This window comes from Paramormyrops kingsleyae, chromosome 6 (genome assembly GCF_048594095.1).
Source record: "Paramormyrops kingsleyae isolate MSU_618 chromosome 6, PKINGS_0.4, whole genome shotgun sequence".
Lineage (NCBI taxonomy): Eukaryota > Metazoa > Chordata > Actinopteri > Osteoglossiformes > Mormyridae > Paramormyrops > Paramormyrops kingsleyae.
The window spans coordinates 28,656,881-28,669,485 of NC_132802.1; the positions used below are offsets into that span (position 1 = coordinate 28,656,881).

At 39.5% G+C, this 12,605-nt stretch overlaps 1 protein-coding gene across 1 annotated transcript; it reads right to left on the reverse strand.

The window, feature by feature from the left end:
* Positions 1-2,127: 2,127 nt before the first annotated feature.
* On the reverse strand, positions 2,128-9,119 carry gata5 (GATA binding protein 5). The gene is made up of 7 exons (XM_023841165.2): positions 8,866-9,119; positions 7,509-8,206; positions 5,475-5,644; positions 4,381-4,509; positions 4,018-4,102; positions 3,608-3,741; positions 2,128-3,274 (listed from the first exon to the last, which is right to left on the reverse strand). The coding sequence occupies exons 2-7, from the start codon at positions 8,026-8,028 to the stop codon at positions 3,155-3,157; spliced, it is 1,158 nt and encodes a 385-aa protein (XP_023696933.2). The 5' UTR covers positions 8,029-8,206; positions 8,866-9,119; the 3' UTR covers positions 2,128-3,154.
* Positions 9,120-12,605: the final 3,486 nt, after the last annotated feature.

Consider the following 12,605-nt stretch of genomic DNA (forward strand, 5'->3'; position numbering starts at 1 on the left):
GGGGGTCAGCTTATCCAGGCCCTTATTTATCACATGACATATTCATGCAAAGCAGAGCAAGAACCAGCAAATCCTGCACTCATACATCTGCAGAACTGAGCCATCCAAGCCCTTGATGGGCATGAACAGCCATCTCCAGCTTCTCACGTTCACCAGCCCTCAGACATAATACTACTGAAGAATCCTAATTGTTACTAAGCATGTGTGCGCTGGGATACAATACTGCACCCGCGAAGCATTTAGGCTGTAATATGGTGGTATGTGGCTCTGAGGGGTTAACGCCATAGGCGTCGTTTGGTCCGATCATTTTCAGCCCTGAACATTTTGCCCTTGATGCCACTCAAGCCCCAGGTAACTGGACTTAGTCCCTGATTTTTTTCAATAGCTAGAAACTCCCCTGGTTAGGACGCCTGAAACTGGAAGGCCGCCAGTCGAGATTCTGCGGTCGGCAGAGTGATTTACTGTTGGGCTTTGGAGGAAGGGCGTCTCTGCTGTCTCAGTTGTACGTTTTGTTGGATAAAAGCATAAGATAAGTATGTGGACTCTAAGGCAACATATCCTCACTCCTACAACATCCATTTGTGACCTCTCTAAGGTAAAAAAAAACAAAAAAACGCTGCTTCAGATTAAGGTACTAGCCACACAAACTAACAATAAATATGTAACTAAAAATAGATGGATGCAGTGTTTATTTTCTGCATTAGCTTCCCCTTCATTGTTGATGACATCACAGTGACAGCCCCATGTGGTATCCTCTTCCCTCAGTGGTGACACTCCCCAGTGTTCGCTCTGTCCACTGCAGCACAGTGGCAGGCTGCCTGTGTGGCACCTTCCTCCAGGGGGGACGTCATGCGCAGGCCGGCTATCCTTCTCTTAACTGGAGGACTTTAATAAACATGGCTGTGCTTACATTCCCAGAGAAACCCGGGACCACAACTCTGACAGCACAGACCCCGTCGTGACACAGACAAATAAAACAATCCACAGACGCTATGGGAGGCTGTAGATCCGAACTACCTCCGTGCCCAGAAGGCAATAAATGAGGCCACACGTTTGCTGACTCGGAAGAACATGCACTAACCGAGTCATAAAGTGGTGTTGGAACGTAACCTTTGCTCAGCAGCCATGTGAGCAGGATACTGTGGCACACACTTCGCGTAAGACACAAGTAACACTTAATACGCTTCTGCTGTGTGCTGCTTATCTCCTTAACATATACATGATTGTCCCCTACTTTGTGCCCTGCGCTTCATGGGAAGTCCAGGCTCACCCAGACGCTGCACTGGATAAGTGGTGAGGATGGACAGATGGATGGATGGATGGATGGATGGATGGATGGATGGATGACAGATGTGTATAGTTTCTAATCAAGGTGGCAGAGAGCTTTCTGGTCAGGCTGGACTCCGTCTGCAGCTACCCAAAGGTGCCCCATTATTTACTCTTTGTAAATAAGCAGGAATTGCTACATACAGGCATCCTGGCATATTAATGGTTAAAAACATTGTTTCTGAGGACAAGAGTGTCATCAAAGCAACTCATAACTTACTGATCATTGGCCTAAACTTACATGTGAAGCTGTCAGCCTTCACCCATGACGAATGTGTTATTTAATTCAGCATTAGCATTAGAGTTGGAGGGGGGAGGGGGTTCAAACTAGGCCTCCACTCTGTGTATGGAGGTTACGTGTCCTCCCCGTGTCGCTCAGGAATCTGCCCACAGTCCAAAGATATGTACTTAGGCCAATCGCCATCTCTGAATGGCCCATCGTGAATGGATTGTGTGTGCGTCTTTCCAGGGTGTACACCAACGTCGGACTCTGTGCTGCTTGGGATAGGGTGGATTCCCCCCCACCACCAACCCTGACCAGGATAAGATGGAACGATGGACATATATCATAAATGGGTCTTAAAAAAAAAAAAACTGTAACGATAATAAATAAATAAAAATATACACCCACCAATCCATCTTCCAACTCATTATTATCCATGAAAGAGTAAAAAAATAATGTTCTGTTGACCCCTAGCTGTTCTGTCCGACTATAAATCCTGTATGGAAATCGCCCAAAAGTTATAGAAATTAATATGTTTTAAACACAAATAAAAAATAAATGATGAACCCAAAACAAACCAGAGCTAACCACAAGAATATTTATAATTCTTTCTTATTAAAAAGATTATTTACTTCAGTGTGCTCAGTTGTCTCCGTTTGATACACATTTTAGCCATTAACACTGACAGAGTACGTTTCTCTCACAGGCTGGTGTATAACACTTTCCCCAGACTGTTTTTATTCACATAAACTGAAGCTCCCGAGCTTGTGAAACCGAAAGGAAAACAAGCCAACGCACTTCTGTAAAGCAATATAATAACATTAATATTCTATTATCAAGTAGAGAAAATAAATTTAGATTCAAACAAAATTCAACAATTTTCATTGTCACCCTTTTTCACCTCCTGGAAGGTATTAATACTCATTGCACTTGAAATTAGAGAAATGCACAGTGTTTCATTTATACGTAATGTGATTAATCTGAGGACGGAGGATTTTCTTTAGAATAGTTACACACTTCTTTTACTCTCAAACAAGCATGGAGTTGAGTAGGTAGAAAAACACAAAAGTGTCTGAAATCCATAAACCAAACTTAAAGACAAGCTGCATTGATATTTTGCATCAATCAAGAATACTGTTAATAATAAAATAATCACTGGAAGCTACTGACAATTTTAATTTTTACAGCTAAAGACCACAGCGACCTAAGCTCAAATATTACTTCCACGCACACACCTTTATGTTTTTACTGTCCTTTTTTTAACATAAATATTATGTTCTCACAAAGTTAATTATTTACACTATAACAATAACCAGGTTCAGAGGTAATAAACTGTTGTTTTTTTCTCCTTCTGTTTCTTTCAATTTTACAGCTCATAATACCTTCAAGACAGGATCGTCTCCACCAAAAAAAAAAAAAAAAAAATGTACCACTTCAAAATGCCACAGGTACGGGGAAAAAAGAAAAACACTAATAGACTTGTTATACTAACTGCAATCGATTGTTTCAGTCTTTCACTATAATAATTAAGGCAGTGTTGGCACTGGTCACAGACATTTGGGTGTGGTGAGTCCTGTGTGCACAGTGGTAAGAGACGCTCACGGCTCACGCCAGCGATAAAGCACACCAAGAGTTCTGCGGAGTGGAGGACGTGGGCGTGAAGCTGTAGTCCTCATATTTGATGTCCGTTTGACCAGAACTCAGAGTGTCCAGCTGTGACGACACCTTGCAAAAAAATAAAAGAGAAATTCATTTCCAAAAATCCGTTTCCATACAAGAAACACTGATCAAAGCTGAATTATATTACCTGACACACAATACTAATGATTTCAGTTTTTGACTCAATACTGTTCCAGAAATTTAAGGGTCCACAATGTGTGCAGCGTTTTTTTACTGATAAAAAACAAATATGCCAAAAATAAGATGTGTTGCTCTCTATAGCTATTATTAGTTATAATTTAATATACATAATATGTATATAGTAAAAACACAGTGAACGTGACAGCTGGGGACATATTCCAGAATATTTTTTTTCCTGGCTCTGGTGTGGTATCTTACCTGTGAGATGGAAACTACAGTCTGTCCAGCATAGGGTGAAGGCACCATACTGGGCTCGCTTTTTATCGTGGAGGCGTTTTCAGAGACTGGCACAGAGGAGGGGGAGCTGGTACCAGGAGTGATTGACCCTGGGCCTGTCAAAGATAGAACAATCTAGGTCAGTGTTTCCCCACCATGTTTTTGCTCCCTCCAAGCTCCCTGCCAAACAGCCCACATTTTTACTCCCATGGAGCTGTGAGGGAGCAAAAACATGGACCATCTGTGGGTCCCTGAGAACCAGATTGGAAAACACTGGTCTAGGTGTTTGCCTTATCTCACAGAATTCAGGTGTATACAACAAAATTTAGCATGTCTATGTTATTTTTTGGCAAAAAAAAATTACAATCTACTGAACAGGATGCAAATATTACCTGATGAGGCTTTGGATTTTGTCATCTTCGGCTTCCTTTTCCGGGTCTGGATTCCTTCCTTCTTCATTGCCAGGGGTCTAGGTACCTAACGGGAGGTGGAGGGATTTACTAACAGAACTTCTTGCTAAAGTTGTATCCTCCAGAAGACCTTTTTAGCCTATAAATGTATATCACAATCGTTTCTCACTTTTCTCATACCAAGAACTACGGCCTCAGTAAACACCGTCTCACATTCAGGCGATGGACTTTAGGCCAGTAAGATCAATAGCAGACCAGTGTAAGGACAGCAAGGACACAACTTCCTGGCAGGAGGGTGGCCAGGATGCAGAGTGAGGGGTGCGTGGTGTGTGCTTTGGTACGTACCCCATGCAGCTTCATGTAGAGCCCACAAGCATTGCACACAGGTTCTCCCTCTGCATTTCGACGCCACAGCGTGGTGGTGCTGGTGTGGCAGTTGGTGCAGCAAAGCCCGGCCCGTCTGGAGGATGACTGCTGGGTTGGGGAGGGGCAAACAGCGGATTAGGGAGGCACAGGGTGCCAAACAAGCAAGCAGCAAAAGCACCGAGCGAAAACAAAACTTTCCTGGAATGATGTGTCATTAAGCACAAACACGTGGAACACATTACACTGCGCTGAGTCATGATTTTAAAATATAACAGTATTTTGCCTGAGTTTTAAAGTGCACCTTTAGCAGCGGGGAGATTAACCAATCTCACCTAGAGATATATCGTGTCAACCAACTGTTAAGAATGAAAACCAGAGTGAAAGTAAGTGATGTATGTCAAACTCCCACTAAGTGTTTACAAAAAACCTGCAATTTTGGCATGAACACAGTGAGCTTAATTAACGGTGCTGATTTTGCCTTGTGTGCTATGCCTGTATGGAACACTGCACTAGTTATTGCAAGACATCACATTAAAAACTAAATCAATCAAGTGATACCAAACTGATCAAACAAAAAATTTCCAAGTAGCAGAGCTCCTGCTTGTGAAAGAGTTGCACATCTCAATAGGTTGTTTCTGCTGCCTGGTCTGCTGTTTGGCCCTCACGGCACCCATATCAGAAGTTGGGAACATTCTTTAACAACAGAACGGTAGGTGACCATATTGTGGCTGAGCCTATTGCAGTTCTGCTAAAAACAAACAGCCAAGGACAAGGACACTGAAGGACAAATAAAAACAAAAATTTGAAATAATTCACAACAGCTGCTATCAAGTGCCTGGTTCCTGGGAAAGGGGCATTCCGAAGGACTCCCTCACACACAAAGCTGACCTTCGCTAAGAAGCCGCTAGCCTTGACTGTTTTTTTTTTAACCTGAGACATTTTTGATTTCCCGGCACTACTCAATTACTCCTATTTGAATTTCAACAAATGTTTGTTCAATACTACTTAATTATTACATGAATTATGGTTCTTGTAGGCCGACATACGATATTACTAAGGGAATATAGATTTACCAGGCGTTTCTGTGGCTTAATGAGCGGCCTGTTGATGCCGTTCATTTTGTGGTACAGTCCGCAGGCGTTGCACAGGTAGTGCCCAGTGCCGTCTCTCCGCCACAGAGGAGTGGAGATGGACCCGCAATTCACGCACTCCCGCCCTTCGCCAGGTAACTCATCCAGCATGTCTGGAAGGAAATGCAATCACAGCATTTAAATCACGAACTGTTTTTTTCTTAAATCGTATGTTTCTGATGCAGTGTTAACAATAACATAGATTTTACATTATTTAATACGGTGTTATTTATAGGTCTGTTCATGCTGCTAAACTTTCAATAACCTTCTAAACAATGATTACATAACAGCACAGTTTGAAAACAGATTACTTCAGGTTAATGCTAAATGCAAGAAGATTCTAGCGGACCCCATAAGACCAATTGTCGTAATCTTGTTATACGACATCGAGTTATTTTAGAATTTCAGTTAATATTTAGTCATTAACATAATAATTCGTTTAAGTGACATGCAAAAACGCTTAATTTATTAACATCGAAATTAATCATTTTACATTATTTATTTATTATTTTTATTTCCTGATATTTAATGCTAGTGGCCGACGAGCATTTATAATTAATATATTTTGTACATTTAATATGGAGCATTATTTTCATGCTGTTATGGATGCAGAATTAACTGTAGGTCTACAGAGCTAAAGAATTTCGGCGCCTATAGCAGAGACACCACGGGACCTGGAGTTGCGGAATGTCGATGGGGATCTTATCAGTGTTAAAGATTTAGGTCCCAAATCAATCTGGCCTCTGACAGGCGGCGGCCGCCTACAATTACTGGATCAAATTCCTACTCAAAACAGCGAGGAAAAAATGTTTAAAATAAAAATGATGCGTATCTCATATCGTCTCCCTATTTTAATAGCAGCATTCTAGGCCATTATCTAACCGGTCTGCATTTATTATGATTATGCAGCAAATTGATTTTATTTAGGCCTAGGACTACTTAAATAAAACGTACATGTATTGCTGTTCAAAAATTTCCCATCCAGCGATTTTGATTTAGTCTTCAGGCACTGTAAGTTACTGTAAGTTTTATCTGAATCGTCCGAAGTAAATTCATGGGTAAACTAAACGAAAATATACAGACATATAATACACCTTAATCATTGGTTTATTTCTTGATATATTTTAAAAAATTAATAATTCGAAAAACTCTTCGCCGCTACAATAACACAACGAAAAGTGTGTATTTGACACATTTGAAGGACGATTACTCTGTTTAAGGTGACAATTGTTTTGGCAAAAATAGGTTGGGTTTTCAGCGAGCGCGTATTGTAGCCTGCTCTTTCATCAGCATCTGAAACGAAAACAGATTGTGGCTGAAAATTTAATTAGAATCTCGGGTGAATGGGTTTGGCGGCTGTTTAATTTAAAGAATGTGGATTAGAACGACAGAACAAAGATGGTATTCGCTGTGTTGTTTCTGATGGGCTCTTTTGCCAGTTGTAGCTAGTCTAAAGGGTGTGATACAATAGGCGATGATTTGGGAAACAAAGCGACACGTTGAGAATAAACTAATTTCCTTCAATAATTCGTTTTAGAAACAACGCTTTCCTGTGCTTTTGAATAGCATTTGTATATTCCGTCAAAATCTGAAATATTACTAAATCAATTTAAAAAAACGATATTGTTAAGCAGTTGATGTCTAATTATATGTTGTACTTACATATGTTACCAAATGCATGTGGATTAACATGTATATATTGGGTATGATGCACTTGGGTATGATGCACTTGAACTGACTGTATTTTAAAAGATGTAGGCTATTTTTCAGATTTATTGCCCAATGTCACCATTACAATGTGCTTTAGAAATACATAACTTTGTTCAAAACAAATTAATGCAAACAGTAAAAGTAAAGAACACTATTAGGCCTACTTATAAACTTGGCAGTTCGATTGTGTTGCGAAAGGCGCTATATAAAAATAAACTGAAATTGGAAATTGGGGAAAAAAAATGTGAAAATGCGGCTCATACGCACCTAGACTTGACCTCCTTGTTTGCAGGCCCGCTTGTCGTCCCTGAAAACTAATCATGCTGCTTTCGAAATGTCCAGGGCTCCACGAGGTCGCCATCTCCGGGCTCATGTACGCCGCATAGGGGTTCGAGTAGGATCCTCCGACCGAGCGCACCAAGGTGCTGCCGTATTGCTCCGGCCGGCCGTTGTTGCTCAGCACCAGCGGATTCTGGTACGCCGTGTCTCTGCCGGTGTTGCTGCTCACCGGCGGGCTGTGGGAGTAGGAGAAGCCCGGGGGCGGGTGCGGACTGCTCGGATTAAAAGACGAGCTGTCCGTGCCAGTCTGTGACCAGCCGTGGTGTCCGCCGAGGCCGTGCGACTGGTGAGCAGTCTCACAAGTCTGGAGGTACGGAATTGTCGGCAACATAGTGGGTACCCGAGTCGTGGGCACATAAACCGGAGAACTGGCCGAAGGGTGTATGTAGTTCCCGCTGTCGTGAGCGTATGGTGACTGGTTTGAGGTTAGTGCCAGACTCGGGTACATTCTGGCACAACTTCTTTCACTTTTTATATAAGTTGAAGGGGCGATATTGAAGGAATAATGAGTCTATTCCAATGACAAGGCGTCTGTGAACAACTGTATAATAAAATAGTTTCCAAACTCTTCTCGGTAGCTCTCGTGATTGGTTCTGCAGAGCGACGACCAGTTCTGTATTCCACTCCTATGTAAAAAGAAGACACAATCAACGAAACGGAACCTATTCCTACTGTAAAATTCATATATTCTGTATGCCCTTCCATCTTATGCTTACCGATCTGACTTGCCTTACAGTGTCTTTAAAATATGTTTTCTTCTCTGTGTGTCAGTTTACGCTAAAATTCGCAAGCATACATACAGTAAGAACGGTAATGTAAGATGCTGCTTTTCTGAAAGTAGAGGTATCTGGTGAATTTTTAATTGTCATTTTAAACATCTGCTACTACTGCTAATAATAACAACAATAATCCCCGAGATCTTGTCCACGAAAAACGTTTGATAGATGAGTGGATGGATGATGGGTGAATTGATGGACAATAATAATTTAAAATGATAGTTTAATTCCATTGATTTTGTCGCTAACGGTCTATAAGTATCAGTAGATCTGTTTGAGGCATACACTCTTATTAAAGTTATCATCTCACGAAAGGGACAAAAATATTACATATTTATCGCTGGTAACATGGATGATATTAATCACAAAGGCTAATATAAAACATTGATAGCTCGATACAGACGAGTAATACAATTCCTTCCGTACATTATCTCACTAGATAAGGAATTCAGGATGATTAAGTTAGAAATTTCCAAATTAGTTGATAAAAAAAAGTCCAAGCAACTTACTCAGGAAGGTCTGCGAAAGTCACCTAAGTCCTTGTAAATCCTCCAGTAAACAGCTGGAATTCGTTTAACACAACCAGTGAGCGTAATGTCAAAGCGTTTCTTCCCTAATATTCGCTTTTTGGTCTGCAATAATTATATAGCCCTACCTAGTATCAGGAGATAGATAGCTGTTGCTTCGTATCATAGCAGATATAACAGTGCTCAGATTTAGCTTCACTGGGAAACTTTACTGCGAGGTATTTGTACGCCCAGAGCTACGTGACGTATCCAAAGGTAGGGCACCGGAGCTGGAAGCGAGCGAGGGATAGGACGAGAGACAGAAGGAAAAAAACTCCACCTGAAACAAGGCAGAGTTGCTGAATCCGCTATATGGCGAGTGTTTTGAAATCAATAAATGCTAACTTGCAAATGTCAACCGATCCATATTGGTCTTTTAAATTTAATGTAATAATTAACAGAATCAAAATTCAACGGGAATTGTTTTTATTTTTTGTAGAAATTATTTGCCATAATCATTCTATATCTCTGAACGGGTTGACTGTATGCTTGAATTTGTATAAACTAAAATAATAATGTTTTCCACTATACGTTTTCGTTTCTTAAATTAAACGTAGTACTAGATCTAGCTAGAATAGATTTAACTAAATGGTCTTGTAAAACATTTATCATGCTGTAAAATCATCTCCCATTTGCAAAGAGAAAGTTGTTTTGGTTTATGGTCAGGTAAATCTGAACGAGTTCTCAATAAAAAAGGCAAGGCGATAAGATATAGACTGTCCGACAGAATAAGGATATAATCATGCATAGTTAAAAATATTATTAGGTTATCTTAATAGCAGATTCCACGAGATTCTAAAACAGTATGACAAACAAGAAAAATAAGAGTTGCGACTTTTATCACAGAATTTTTTCCCGTCATTATAAATGGTATATTTTCCAAAAATGTGTAGCCTGTTTTCTAAAGAAAAGTTGTTTTACTGAATAAAATATCTTTAAAATCAACGGTATTTTATAACTGATATCACGAAGGCCTAATATACATTTGAAAGTTAATGATATAAAACGATTTTTCTAGGGCTGATAGGTATGCCCACACAGGTGAATGTTTTACTTTCATGATTAATAATATGCCGACGGCTGCCCCCCCCCCCCCCCCCCCCCCCACCCCCGACACACACCCAGCTTTTTTCTATATAAATGGGTTACCGTTCATCTTTCAATTGTACGATGTCCTGAACAGATGACTTTAAAGGGATTAATGCAGTCCAACCTTCGATCCTCAGAAGTTCAAAAAGTAGAGAGTAAACAAGCGAAAAACCTCAAACGCTATCGGAGTCATGTTTCTTCATTGCAGTATACATACACGCACGCGCACACACATAGGCCTACATGCAGACATTTTCACAAAGCAACTGTCATCATTAGCATACATTGTGGCATAATCATAAATAGTTGTTTTCTGATCAGACCGTGGTCACGATTCTCTTAAATAGCGAATCATTATTATTCGAACAAGACTTTGAAGGCCTGTGATAGAAACATCAGCGTTGTATACACCCAGTTTTGTATACAATGATGTAAATTTGCATTGGTAACAATTATTTATGATTTAGCTGTTCTTGGTTAAAACCTTCTATTTATTTTCAGATAAATAGAGAAACGAATTTTCAGTGTATTTTTTAAAAGTTCGGCAAAGTGGAATGTTAAAACAAGAAATATAAAAGGAAATATATGTTCCTGTGGAGCCTTTATTTTCAGTTGATAATGTAGGAATTTTGTTCTTCGCATGAATTCCGTGATGTTTTATCGCTCTGTAGGCCTATGTGTATGTATTATTCATTATATAGGCCTAATGTTTATAAATACTGGGCGAAGAAACCAACTGTAAAATTTTATCTGAACAAATGCAAGCAAATATAGAACACAATGCTTTTACGCGGCTAGCAAATAATTTGTAAATATATTTAACAGTGGCAAATGTAATGACATATAATTAGCTGTAGCCTACAAATTATGGAGATTGATTATTAGTAGTAATATGAATTATAGCGGGCGGGAGGAGGCGTAGCGGTTGAAGATTCGTAACCCGTAGTCCAATTAAAGGCTTCGTTTGTCAAATGCCTTGAAGATGATATATATAACGTTAAATGCTTTTATATTTCGTATATTGAGTTAAACATTGCATTTAGTAAAAACAGTGAAAGAAAAAATATTACGTTCTGTTTTTTCAATAAAATTTGAACGATACCGTATAAATATAGGCCTAAACAAACAAATAAACAAAAAAACGTTTTAAACTGTATTACCTTATCTACGACTAGAACTATAATTTAGACCAATTTAAGGGAAAACCTTTACAAACGGTAGACCCCAGGTTTATCCTTTGGTCTTTTGCATTTTTTTTTGATTAGAACAAAATCTAAATACGCAAACCACATAAACAGACAAAATGGCAATTTTATTTCTCTGGATGTGAGAGCGCGTTTGCTTTGTGAAAGTCGGAATCAACCCGTTCCTAATCTTCACAGCAAATACGTTAAAGTGTGATGAAATCACTCACACGTATTAAACATAATTATCCCATTGTGACTGAATGTTGTGTAAAGGGCTACGTGTCTTTTAAGACGTCAAGCCAAAAATTTAGAGCAAGAATTGGATAGTCATGCATAAAAATATTAATTAAAGCTAAAGACTTTCAACAAAATGTGACATGATATTATAAATACATTTTTAAAATAATAGATCCATAATTTAAAGGAATGTTTCAAAGTTTATTATGGTGTTTCAGACTGACGTGTAGAATAATATTTCGTTCACACCGATATGTGAAGAGGCACGTCATTATTATTAATGTGTCTTGATCCTCCCCGAGTCTCTGTCAGTTCATACTCAGTGCGTAGCTGGTCCTATATTTCACTCCCGACCAATTGCGACGTTACCGTGTAACTCACGTCTCTCACTACGAGCGCTGATACCGTCCTTATGAATGAGGTGCTTCTTGAGTCCACTCCATAGGACCTTCGCTGCGCGGTCCATCAGCAGCCATACACTTCCAGGGAGAGGCAAAGCGGATCACCAGTCAGGTCTTATTTAAGCAACATTTTTAAGCATACTGTTTTGAGCGTCTGAGATTACACAGTATTGTAATGGATAATATGTACTAAAAGAAAATGGGAAAGCTTGTATCGTTTGTTATCATTGCATTCACATAATGATGCTCATACAAATACACAAATTTGAAATGATTTAGCTGGGAAGCTCATTCATTTATAATTGTATTAAACAGTTAATATATTCCAAAGTGCAACAGAATGAGGCCAAAGTTGTTGTTGCTATTATTATTATTATTATTATTATTATTATGTGTCAAACCGTAACCATTGCCAGTTAAAACATATTTACAAGAAATAAATCTTTAAAAGGTACAGGAATGTTAAGGCCAAAGTTCAGGGCACTCAGCTCAATCACTGTGACCACTGTGTAAGTGTGTGTGTGTGTGTTTGTGATTTGTTGTTGTAGATCAGTTTGTTAGTGCATGTATGTATCTTCATTATATCCATTAATTTCTTTCGTTTTTGATGCTTTGTAAGTTTGTGGTCATGACTTCACGAATAGCAGGCATGCTTGTTTGTATGGGTGTCAGCATGCTTGTCTGCCCGTGCGCGTTGATCTCAGTGTGTGTGTGTGCGTGTGTGTGACTGAGGTCTGTGAGTGTTATTGACTGCTATGCTGGTCGGGCT